Source organism: Halichoerus grypus, chromosome 8 (assembly GCF_964656455.1).
Source record: "Halichoerus grypus chromosome 8, mHalGry1.hap1.1, whole genome shotgun sequence".
NCBI lineage: Eukaryota > Metazoa > Chordata > Mammalia > Carnivora > Phocidae > Halichoerus > Halichoerus grypus.
In genome coordinates this window covers 116316551-116329255 of record NC_135719.1, presented here as the reverse complement: position 1 = coordinate 116329255, position 12705 = coordinate 116316551, and the positions used below count along the sequence as shown (strand labels likewise).

General features: G+C 50.4%; 1 protein-coding gene across 7 annotated transcripts in view; it reads right to left on the bottom strand.

The window, feature by feature from the left end:
* SYNE2 (spectrin repeat containing nuclear envelope protein 2) overlaps window positions 1-12705 on the bottom strand; it is a 315251-nt gene that overhangs the window by 4968 nt on the left and 297578 nt on the right. For 6 of the 7 annotated variants that reach the window (XM_078053796.1, XM_078053797.1, XM_078053798.1 and 3 more), the window contains 11 exons: window positions 11981-12168; window positions 11334-11484; window positions 10839-11021; window positions 9302-9439; window positions 8031-8225; window positions 6570-6852; window positions 5968-6036; window positions 4895-5034; window positions 2922-3036; window positions 1675-1877; window positions 466-666 (listed from right to left, as the gene is read on the bottom strand). In XM_078053796.1, the coding sequence (XP_077909922.1) occupies window positions 466-666; window positions 1675-1877; window positions 2922-3036; window positions 4895-5034; window positions 5968-6036; window positions 6570-6852; window positions 8031-8225; window positions 9302-9439; window positions 10839-11021; window positions 11334-11484; window positions 11981-12168 (1866 nt within the window). The remainder of the gene's footprint in view (window positions 1-465; window positions 667-1674; window positions 1878-2921; window positions 3037-4894; window positions 5035-5967; window positions 6037-6569; window positions 6853-8030; window positions 8226-9301; window positions 9440-10838; window positions 11022-11333; window positions 11485-11980; window positions 12169-12705) is intronic. The other variant, XM_078053799.1, reaches the window with a different exon arrangement.

Here is a 12705-nt window from a genome sequence, read left to right as displayed (position 1 = left end):
AGATTATATGAATTTAGTCCTAAAAAGAAGCTCATGAGGTAAAGACTAGAATTACTCCCATTTTTCAGATGAGGAAAACAAAACAAAGGTCTAGCAGGCACAGTGATTTGCCCGAAGTCACACAGCTACTAAAGCTCTAGAGTTGGGTTAAACCGCTCCTTGCGCTGGGCCAGGTCTCTTAATCAGTCTGCTATAAGGTCCTCCTGGCCAAAGGACAGAGATGGGGCAGTGCGGGGTGGCATTTCCGACCTACTGGAATGCTCGCTGGAACCCTTATGCTAGGAGTGGGCCACGGTGACAGAACAGGAGACCCAGGGCCAGCAGCAGGTCTCTGGACAGCAGCTGGGCCTTTTGGAAGCAAATGGTAAAGCACATTTCCCTCACCCAAGCCGTATTTGTGCCAAAGCAGCCCGATGATAAAAATACCGGCTTCTCCCACCCACGTGGGCCCTGGCGCCGGCGTACCTGGCACTGCAGGAGGGACCGCCGTAAGCCCTCTCTCCAGCTCTCCACCGCGCCCTGGGCCGCGTCCCAGCGCAGCCCCAGCTGGCCGACTCTACCCTGGAGCTCGCTGGACTCGGCGCTCTCCGTCTGCAGAAATTCCTTGCTGCTCATGTTCACGGAGACCACCAAAGCCTGGTAGGTGTCAAAGGCTTTTAAGATCTCCTACCGCAGAGGAAAAAGATTGGGTTAGGCATTCTGAAAATAGTGATGTGGGGCTCATTTGAACCTCAGCGGGCACGGATCTGCCAAACGCTTCTCTGAGCTGTGGCCACAGAAACAAGTGCGACCTTGCTTGTCACTGGCTGGGCAGCGTCAAGTGAGGAGCTGCCTTGCAAGGTCAGGGGCCTCGGCTGGCCAGGCTGGCAGCAGAGGCCCGTCTCCTGGCTGGCTGACTCAACCAGAGCCATGAATAGACCCCCCTGAGCCCTGCTTGGCTTATTTCCGGACCAGACTGAAAGTCTTCCAGATAAAGTATACACAGTTATCCCGCATGGGCCCCGAGGTATCACAGGAGTGTTATTCCTTAGGATGAACAGTAATCCCAGATATAGTAATGCACAAAGGAAATGAAGAGTACCAATGTGAAGACTGCCTGGGTACCCCAAACCGCTGCCCTGGGTCATCTTAGGAGCTCAGGCTCATGCTCAGGGCACCCCCGAAGTGCAGGGCTCAAGCAGCCCCTCTCCCCTGCTCCCTGGCTAGTTCTGGTGGGGTGATGGCTGACTATGTGGGTGACAAATTCTGTGTAACAGAGTAACCACATCAGGCCACAGAATTCATCAGTAGGTGAGCTGGCCCTCCTCCCCATCCTCGACGCTCTACCACCAGCCTGGACAGCACAGTTTGGAAGAGTGTTTTTAAGCTGCCTGGCAGTGGCCGCTGGCACCTCTGTAAGGTCTAGCCGGGTCTTTGAGGTCAGATCTTTCCAGCACAGGGGATCTGAGCTGCACCTCCCCCGTGCTGACTGGGGCTTTGCGATCATGTGCAGATGCTCTTCTGAAAACAGAAATCTACCTCCATGTCCTTGCCAGTGATGGGACAGACTGACTGCTACCATACCTGTCTGCAGCTTGCCACCCACACCCCTGACAGATGGGACCTGCTGATCCTGTGGAGCACGCGTCCGCGTGCACCTTCTGAATCCCTCTTCCCTCCAGGCCTCCCCCTCACCTTGAGCCGCCTCACTCGGAGCTCCATTTCCCGGATATCAGAGGGTGGCTCTGCTGTCTTTAACGTTTCTAGCTCTGCTTCCGTTTCTTTCAGCCAAGTGGTGATGTCGCTGATCTCAGAGTTCAGCTGTTGCAAGTTTTGTTTTATTCTGAGTTGATTGTGAAGTTCTTGGGCTTGAATCAGCTCCCATCTGTCAAAGGCACCTGGAATAAAATGTCGCCCATGAAAAGCAGTAGCACCCACAGGTTTCTCTGCCTCCGACTAGTCCAGGGTCAGGGTGAGAACACCTGTAGGGGATGAACCTGGCTGGAGGCTCAGGTGCAGGAGTCCCCACTCCCCCTGGAGTGTGGAATAGCCTGCTCCGCTCACTCTGGTGCAAGGCCTGTGCCATGACCGGCCCGCAAAGGCTGGAGTGAGGCGGGCAGCGGGGTGGGAGACCCAACGGTGCTGCCAACATGCACCATGGGCCCAAGTTCAGCATTTTAGTTTATGCTGTTTTTAGGGCACTTTCTTTTTTGGTCCATGAATGATCAAGTCGATGCTATTTGGTTTTTGGGTTAGTTGAGTCGTTACTTTTCTAATCACTGAACCTGTCTCACGAGGAGACACCTGACAACTCTGGTCATCATCGTCATGTCTGATCTTTACATACAAGTGACGTCATTAAAACATGCACTTCATCCTATGAGGCTCATTCTGTCAATATTTAAAGAATAGTTTTGAAAGTAAACAGCTTAGGAGTTTGTTCATAAATACAAGTTAGCTGATTCTGCTTTTTTAAAAAACTTTTTTTATTTTAAAGTAATCTCTACACCCAACGTGGGATTCGAACTTACAACCCCAAGATCAAGAATTGCATGCTTTACCAACTGAGCCAGCCAGGCGCCCCACAAGTCAGCTGGTTCTAAGATAACACTGGCTGCCGTAGGCTAAGCTTAGCTGTTTGGGCGGATTATACTTTTTTGGTTTGTTTTTTTTTTTCTTAAGGGAAGGAAGGGCTGAGGGGGAGAGAGAGAATGTGAAGCAGGCTCTTCGCCCAATGCAGAGTCCCACATGGGGCTCCATCTCACGACCCGGAGATCATGACCTGAGCTGACACCAAGAGTCGGACGCTTACCTGAGCTGCCCAGGTGCCCCTAATTGTTCAATTCTTAATTAATGTTGTTGAGCAATGACTTAAAGTAAATGCTCAGCTAACCCAAAGTACAGACTTCACCTGTCCTGACAACGGCCTAATTTAACTGTACCTGATTGCTGCCCGCTGAGAGCGGCCAGGCCTTCATCTTCCTGCCGTGAGCTGCCATTCAAGATTCTGGAGCTTTCTTTACCACCATCAGTGTCCGGGGATAACAGCAGCTTTCCCTAGAATGAGCCGATTTTTACGTTACCATTTGTAAAACTTCAAAGGCTGTGTGAAGAGTATCTTAGTTCATAGAAATGAAGATATGGGACCTCTTTCCTTCGAAGGGTAACTTGCTATTAATATGGAGATTCTTTAGCGTACTGGGTGCATTTATAAGCAAGCAGCGCTAACGACAGAAATAAGGGCTTGGTAAAGGCCGAGATGGTGGGGAAGCAGGTGAGATGTCAGGGTTGGAAATAAAATGGCCTAATTTGGGGCTTCCTAACACTTTTCAAATGAACCATGCAGAACAAGTTAAAAATCACTGTTGGTCAGCCGGGCTGTTACTGTGTGCTCACTTGCACATTTGCACAGTGTTTTGCAAAATTCAGTCCTCCCTCCTAGTCACTCACTCTGTAGAGCTGGCTGGCAGATTATCACCAGGAGTTGGAAACACAGAGCACAAATCTGCCTCCAGGGGCCATTCATTACCAAGCATTTATTTTTCACTGCACGTATTGACTCTTCTGTTAGCACAGACCTCATTGGGCTATTATTATCTCAGGCCTTTCCAAAAATAAATGTGTCCTTTTTAGAAAAGCCACGCTTTCTTTGGTTTGTGTCCATACGGCCTACTTGTGTGGAATGCAAAACAAAACAAAACAACCAAAAACCCCTTCATTTCTGGTGACATGCCTGGTTTCAGACACACAAAAAAGGGTGGAACTTTTGAAACTGGCCAGGTGAGAACACAAGCTTATTCCCTGGGAGAGGCCAAACCAGGTGGCCCTGCATACAAAGCAAAGGTGAGGTGCTGGGGTCCCTCTCCCCCAGACTGTCAGGTCTTACTCTGCATCCAAAGGGACAGATGAAAACTGACAACTGCTTGCTAAGCATGAGGAGGCGTGGCTGAATCGGGCATGAAAGCCCGCTGTCAAAGGACTGGAGTCTGACGTTTACAGGCAGAATCTTCTCCGTCTATCTAGCAATATTCACTCTTAGACAGAGGGCACTTTGAGGACCAATCCAGTGATGCTCACACTGCGCTGGGCTGTCTAAAAGTTGACTAATAAAAGCGCACCCAGACATTTTAATTTCAACTCGCTTGTCACTAATTCTCTGTACTAGGGATGATCTGGAGCCAACATTAAATCCTGGGCTGGCTGCCCCCGACAGCTGCTTCGACAGAGCGTGCCAAGGACTCATGTTGCCTGGGGAAAACACAGTGAAGAAGGAACAGTCACTGTGATAAACAACAGCAGCAAACCACATGTGGTAGCAATGGTAATAATAGTAACAGTGGCCACATGTCAGGGCCTTCTTTACACCTTCCTACAAAGGTCCTAACAATTACATAAAGTAGGTTTATCCTCAGCTGAGGAAGGCTTACAGAGGCAAGGCAAAGGACTACGGCCCCAGAGCAGTTTATTGGTAGAGTTAGGAGTCAAACCCATGTCTACCACAGCACACAGTCAAATCTTCCTGAATATGAAGTCACAGTGTTCTGAATAGGCTGTGTAGTCGAAAGGTAAATAGAACACAGTTTGGGAGCTCAGGAGCAGCTCGGGAAAACTGGCGCTTTGCTTCCCCACTACTTGCATGGATGACTGGCTCAACAGTAATAATCACCACCCCGTCATGTCAATATACACAAAGACTGGTCTGGGCCAGAAACCAGTCTGTAACTCCAGTCTGTCTTGCCAGGGTTCTAGTGGCGTATAGGCAGCTCAGCAGAGATACTGTCACCATGGGAAAACCAGCTCAAAATATGCCTGGAAAGCAAGTATGTGCAGCATACACCAATATCCCTCTCTCTCTTAAAAATCTCAATTATTACTCATGCACTTGGGTTATATTCTCAGTGCACTCAAGACTTACATAGGCTGGTTTACAAGGGTTGCTGGAATCTGAGGGGATGGTTTGTACATTGCCATCACCTCCCATCTGTTTGTAGCGAAGCTTGGGGCGGGAAGGGCTGTCAGGAACATGCCACGAGTGGTCCTCAGGAATGGATTTACCTGAAAAAACAAAAAACAAAAACAAAAAACAGAGCAAGTGCCAGTCCGTTCTCTCCAACCAAAGGATTCATATTTAGTTACACAAAAAAGGTCATGGGTAACATGGCATCAGGTTATAGTATAATATGAGTTCTGCAGCTTTCCTTGCAAAGCATGCATGTTTGCAAAATGTCAGTATGTCCCAGAAGGGAATGAAATGAGAATCATGCAACTGAGCAGCATTGTGCCTTCACTAGATGGGTTCACAATGGAGCACAACAAACGTATGATTTTTTTGCAGGATGAGTGGCATTTCGGAGCTGGGGCATCTAATGGTGGGGACACTGGCAACAAGGCCGGGGCTGGTGGCCAAGAGGACTGAAGGCCTCTCAGAAGTGGGGGGGAGTGAACATCGGGATGGACTTGGAGACCAAAGGGCCGTTCACGGCTCTACCCCACCACTGCACAGGCGGACGGGGCAGGGTACAAAGGTTAGAGCTGCAAGTCAAGAAAGGAAGGTTTCTTTTCCTCTGGCAAGTGCAACAGTACCTTTACCCCCACCCACCCATCCTCTTCCCAGGAAACCCCATAAGGAAGGAAGGAGGTAGTTCCAAACCAAGCCACCATGAAGAAAGCTTGGCCTATGCCAAAGAACTTCAGTTAGATGGAGGGGAGGGGAGGAATAAAAACTCTGAAAGGCACCATGAAAAATTCCCTTCTGCACAGGCCTCGGGGAGGAGAGGGATGGTGCGGAGACTGCTCTTGTGTGGGTGGGGTTTTGTAAGGAGCACGCAGGTATGGTGAGTACGGCAGTGCAAATACACCATGACACAAGGACCAAGGCGCATGGTGTCCACAGAAGGCAGAGGTCAGACATGACATGGAGCGAGGTTTAGGATGCAGTGCGCCACAGGACGCTGCCATGTTCAGACACATGCACGGGCAGGGGCCTACCAGAAGACGCTTTCAAAGTTTTTGTGGTCATTTTAAGATATGCCTCAGGATTTTCAGGGATTTCTACATCTGAAAAAGAATAATGTCATTTTCCTCACTGCAGGCATCTGTAGATGAATGCCCAAGTATTACAACAGTAGAAACATTGTCAGCTGGGAGAAGAAAAGTAACTACCCTTTATCTATTCTATTAAAAAGCTTTTAAAAAACCAAAAAGATTTTTTTTCCAGCCAACTCTTTACTGTTTGAAGCAGTAGTGGGAGTGGGGAAGTCCACAGAAAGAATGGAGACGATCTACCGATACTCTGAAAAACTCAACGGAAAAGTTCACTGATGAGCCTCCCAAACAGCCGGAGCCATCCGGGAATAGCCTTCATGTCCCAAGGTGAATTTCATTTCTTTTTCCCTTTCATTCCGCCTGTGATAGGAGTGAGCCACTCTCAGGTAAGTCAAAGTGGGCAGGACACAACACAAGAAGCCACAGAGGTCTGGGTCAGCCATGAGCTGGACTCTGGGCCATCCAGAGTTGGCCGTGTTGCTAAGGTGCTAAAAAACATAACCAAGCGGGTCGATGTCAAGGGCTTTGGAGACTGGGGCCGTTACCTGACAGTGCGCTGTAGTATGGGCCTTCCTCGTCATCTTCGTGAGAGGAGGAGCCCCCCACGTCCCCTGTGTGATCCCACTCCAGAGGGATGGAGTCCACGCTGACAGGGGTCTCGCAGCCAGACCGCTCGGGCCCCGGCGCCGGGGGCACCAGATGACAGAGGGACTGAGGACACGAGGGCTCCTCGCTCTCTCTCCTTTTACGCCAGGAGTCTGCCTGGATCTCTCTGGGGTCCTCCATGTCCGTTTCATTCTCTGAGGCCTCTTTTTCTTCTTCCAAGCCCTAAAGCGGGGATGTCCGGTTTTCAGAATGAACCAGATCACAGGCTGTTGCGGTGTGAGGAGCGCCGGGGGCCTGTCTGTCTAGCAGTGCCTGGGAATGGCCACCATCGGCATTTCTGCGGCGGCTTTCAAAAAAGAATCGGGTCCCCAGGGATTTGTTTGTGATTATTCTAATTTAGACTCTCTAGTGTGGGCCTTAGAACCTGTAGTATTCCTTGGAAGAATCTGAAATTTAGTCATCTAATTCAAACAGCTTTAGCTAGAAAATAAGAAATGGTGGCCAAAGTTTCATTGGTGGTTAGTGGCAGGTTTACTCCAACAATCAGAACATTTAAATTAAAAAAAAATTTAAAGGCCATTAAAGGGGTTCTTTCTTATCCTCAATCTTATTGTTCAGGATATAGAACCTTATTCTCCCTATGTTGTAGTGCCTCGGTCTAAGAAAAAGGACTAAAAACTGCTATGTTTAGAAATGAGGGAATTGTACCGTAATTTTTAAGGCTAGGTCTGATGAAGAAATAACTATCAAGTAAGCCAGCTGGAGACACAGAGAAGGAAGAAGCGACCAGTCGTGTTGGTCAATATGGTCATCATGAAAGCTCCTGGCGCACGAAGGCAATGAACATTGAATAATGGCCTGAGCGCTACCCGAACTTCCCAAAAGGTCCCTCTGTCAAGGGAAACTTCACAGTTGCTTTGGAAAACGGGTGCTTTTGTCACTTCAAAGGTGAGAACAAAGCACCAGAAAGGCGCAACTACTGAAAGTTCCCAGACACTAAGAGGAACAGGCCAACACATTCCCAAGTTACTACTGTAAGCAAAACCAGAACACGTATCGCCGTATCCTCGGGATCCGGACCGTATCCTCGGGATCCGGACCGTATCCTCGGGATCCGGACCTGTCGGGCAAGCCCTGTCCTGAGGAACACGTGGAAAGCAGGTCAGAAGAGCAAGAACTTTCGGAAGCGCCATTCCTTCCATGGGGTAACGGGAGCCTCCAAGGAAGTGTGACTCCATAGTGCTAACAGCCGAAATAAAACTAATAGGTCCCCCCGCCTTTTACCATAAAATACATCACAATTGACCGTTCCATAGGTGTCCCAGTTCTTTAAAAATTGGGTCAAAGGTCAAGCGCGAGTGGCGCGGAGGCCGCCCGAGCGAGGGTGGCACTGCCCTTACCGGGGCGTGGGAGGTGAGCCTGCGGTGGAAGCGGGAGACCCGGCCGAAGACTTCCTGGCAATACCGGTGCATCTCCTCTAGCTCGTCCTCGATCAGCACGGCGTCCAGCGGCTCGCTCTTCTGAATCAGCTGCTCCCCAAAGACAATGAGCTGATCGATCTTGTTGGTGTTTAATGTAATTTCCTGCTGGAAACCCTACTCAGGATAGGAGAAAGAAAGGATTTCAAAGAAGGAAAGTTTCCCCGAGGACCCAGCGTCTGCTTCTTTTAACCGGGCTGTAGAGAAAGCATCCCCATGGCACCGAATGCCTTGTCCCTGCACCCAGGACTCGAGCTTTGTTGATTTTTAACAAGGTGACAATAAAGATCGAATAATGTAAAATGACCGTATGTGATTTTTTCCCACCCTCTCCCTTCTGGATACGGACTTTTCCAATTAAAATAATTCTAAAAGTTTGGCAGGGATGGACATTTACCGCTATTGGGTGTGAGGGAGAAAGCTTGTCTTATTGACACTTCGTGGAAACAGAAAATTTCCCAGAATAAACCACCCACGGGCATTTGCTTCTGCTGACACAATAATCATCTCATTGGTGCCATTATATTAGGGAAGACACATTTCTATTTTTCAATTGTTTTTAAAAGCCAAGGAGGGAGGGTCGCCTGGGTGGCTCAGTCAGTTAAGCGTCTGCCTTCGGCTCAGGTCATGATCCCAGGGTGCTGGGATCGAGCCCCACATTGGGTTCCCTGCTCAGTGGAGGGCCTGCTTCTCCCTCTCCCTCTGCCTGCCACTCTGCCTACTTACACTATCTGTTAAATAAATAAATAAAATCTTAAAAAAAAAAAAAAAAGCAAAGGAGGGAATCATAGTGAAATTAAAGTGAACTACAGATATCTGGGAGAGCGGACGTGAGACCTGTTCTTGGCCCCACTCCTGATACAGATGCTCCCCCTGTTACCCCCCCGCCCCGCTGCACTCAGACTCGAAAGCTGGGTGAAGAGCACCTTATGAAGTTCTGTTTGGAACCTAAAGAGCGTTCTCCCCGTGGATGATTATAAATGACAAAGAATAACAAGCTTTGTTCCAATGGCCCCTTGACTGTAAGGTACAGTATCCTTGCTCATGATAACCCTGCAGGACACAGGTGGGTGCAGCCTGGCTGCTTTCAGTGCTGGAATCTGCTCTCAGGGTATCAGGTGACATTTGTCCTTGGCCAGCTCTCCCCTGCAAAGGTGCATTCTTCTGAGAGGGGCCGACAAAGCAGGCCTTACGTTCAGTTGGCGCATCTTGTCGTCGGCGTCACTCTCCGAGAAGTGCTCCACGTTGGTCAGCTGCAGGTCCATCTCTGTGAGCCACACCAGAATGCTCTCCCTGGTCCCCTCGAATTCCTCCCTTTGGTTGGTGAAATGCTGTGAAAGGGGGGAAAATATCTCGTTTGTTTTGAGGGCACAAGAGAGTCCAGGTAGACAGGAAGGTTGTTTTTGGCCAAGAGGAAAGGGTACCCCCAGAGGTCCACAGGGCATCAGGGGGCCAGTGTGGGGTCAGGAGCCTAGGCTCTGGTCCTGGCTGTGTGATAACAGGCCCCCCAACTTCTCTAAGTCTTCCTGTCTTCACTGGCAAGTTAGGGTGTGGGAATGTTGACTATGATGTCGAAGGTCCTTTTAGCATTTGAAATTCTATAATTCCCTAAGTCAGTTATTTTCCCCAACTTGCCCTTTGAGGAACCCCCTCAACGTCCAGGCACCTTGCCTGCCTTTACCTTGAAAGCCTTCTATGGAAGCTATTGACTTGAAATAGTAGCTTCAAGATGGAAAAGTACTGATCTCAGGGTTAAGCCTGGTCTAATGCTCCATTTCAGGTAATCCTGAACGTGTTCCCTCAGAGAAAGAAGACTCAGATTTATCGCCTTCAATTAAGGAAGCCTCTTGGGTTACTACCTCATAAATGGGCAGCGGATTCTCAGACAAACATAGCATTCAGTGCCAAAGGTTTACACTGGTCACAGTCAAATCAGCGGGAGATAAATTAATGCACGGGGATTGTCTGAAAAGCTAACCCATTTCTTCCTGAGGGGTTTAAAAAAAAAAAAAAAAAAAAAAGCCCAGATTTTCCTCATCTTAGAATGACTTCAAGAGCGTTCTGCCCTGAGAACAGAAGCAGGGATTAAAATTACTTCCTGCAGCCACAAACCATACGTGTCCCGTCAGTTTACACCTAGACTCACAAAGGTTCACATACCGTGTCTCCTGCATTACGCAAATCTTACGTGAACGTCTACATTCAAAAATCAACCCCAGCCTTTGAGGTTAGGTCAATGTGCTCTGAAATTGGGGGGGTAATCGCTGTCCCCAAGCTCCACAATGCAGAGGGGGCTTTGTCTACATCTCTCATAGTACAAGAACCAGTGGGACACACAAAAACGGGCAGAAGGGCAAGGCGAGCCTCTTTCTGGGCCTAGAGGCCCCTGGGCCTGACCTGGTGATGGAAGCGGCCCAGACCCCACGGGCCGTCTGTGAGCCAACGTGCAAACCTCTAGGGCTTATGGAGGTTGAAAAAAGATGTGCTTGGTACCACAAATCACATCAATGGGCCCTGTCTCGGAAGCCTATTCTTAGGTAAATAACCTCTTAACCAAAGACAGGAATATTGGCAGCTTTGGCTTAAACCCCAGGGAAGGCCGGTTGGAAGAATGTTAAGATACCTGAGGCCTGAACTGAAATCTACCCACTGCTTTGCTACAAGCCTGATCCCGCCCGTCACTTCTCCCTGACGGCCTACAAACAAGGCGGGGGACGTAGAGAAGGTTACTCTGAGTCTCCGCAGGACGGCCGTGACCCGCTTCTGGAGGTTGTCCCAGCGCTGGTTGCCCTCGTGCACCATCTGCTTCAGCCTGCTGGCCGTGTCGGTGCGGTTCTCCCGGGCCAGCCGCCGGTACTGCTTGTTGATGAGCTCCAGCTGCGTGAGCCTCTCGTGGATCTGCCGCTGGAAGGCCTGCGGCGCACAGACGGGTGCGTCAGGGCCAAGGCCGGCACGCCCCCTCCCCGGCCCCAGCCACCCTGCTCTCGACCTTAATCCCCAGGCTGAAATGGCCAGAGAGAGCCCCCTTCCCCTGCGCTGATGCTAAAGAACAGGCTCTCAAGTTCACTGCATGCCGCTTGGCATGGATCGGTCTCGCCTGGAAAAGCCGTCTTAGCAGCTGCCGGCGGGCTGTGGACGGGCGGCCTTGGCCGCGGGTGGGGAAAGCCAGCCACTGAGAGGCTTCCTTATCAGGAGCACCGGGCTGGAGGGGGCTTCGGGCTTTACCTCAAACCTCTTCAGCTCTTCTTTGGCATTTGTGTACAACACCTCTGAGGAATTCGGGTAGGCTGCTGTCCTCTCGGCGGACTTGAGCCAGTCCTCAAAGCGGGAGTAATCATCTAGAAATTTCTGCCACAGGCGCCACGTCTCCTCAATTCTGACAGGAGGAGAGCATCTCAATATAAGCCATCCGTTTCAGCCGTGAGCTTTCTTTTTTCCTCCCTTGCCTGGTCCCATTCCCAACACCCCTGGCACTGGCACCATTTTGGGGGAGAGACCCTGATATCCTTCTTCTAGGAAATAACCAGACCCATCCCCTTCTTGGTCAGGACACCGTCCTCCTGGGACTGCCCCTCAAAGCTCCTGCCTCACAGAGGTTAACCAGCAGGAGACAGGGCTTCCCTCCACTGTTTCGTAGCCAGGGCCAACCATGGTTACACCTCGAGACACAGGGTTGCTGGGGAAAGCCGTAACCCCGATCATATTTTTCTTGAATAACTCATTGCATGAGCATGGCCACACCTACTGAGCCTTCTCTGCCAGTCGCCTTGGAAGTGAAGCGAACAGAACACAGCTACTGCTACTGAGACGAGAAGGGTGCACTGAGTCTGGCTGACCATGTTTCAAACGTTCGGGGGCAGCTCGGTTCTTACTTCATTCGCCGTTCCATTGACATGGCGCAGATGTTCCTCCAGCGTCTGTCCAAGCTTCTGGTGGTCTGCTGGAGAGAGTCACACTCCGTCTCGTTGGCGCAAGCATCGGAGTCATGCAGTAGGACGTCACAGATGTTAAAGACAGACTCCACCCCTGCACTGTGTTGTTCGATGTCTCGCTGCAGGTCCTATGGTTGGAACAGAGTAAGGAGCACCTTGAGAAGGTGGTGGTAGTGGTGGTGGTGGTGGTGGTGGTGGTGGTGGGATGACTGGCATCAGAGGATCTCCACTCCCCCCCACCCTTCTTCCGGCCCAGGTGCATGTCCACCTCTCGATCAGCAACAAGGACTGTGTCTCTCTCATCTGAGCAACCCTTGTGCTGTAGCACAGAGCCTGAACACTGACGACACCTGGGATTTACTTGTTGAACTGATGAGAGGGGGTGGGAAAGCAGGAGTGCCTCTCCTGAGAGCCCACTCCCCCGCTGACTCCGGGGAGGCACGGGATCCACCCCATACCCCCTGAATGCAAGGGCCCCCCATTGAGACATGGCCCTGGGGAAGTCTTCCTTGCGAGTCTCTTCAGCAGGACCTAAAACTTGAGCAGAACTCTTAACCTTTTATGGGTCCCAGAATTCTTAAATCTACTGAGACCTTTGTGCCATCTTCACACACACCCTAAATCATGCCCATCCTCGGGCTCCATAGGCCCCAGGGAAGAGTTTG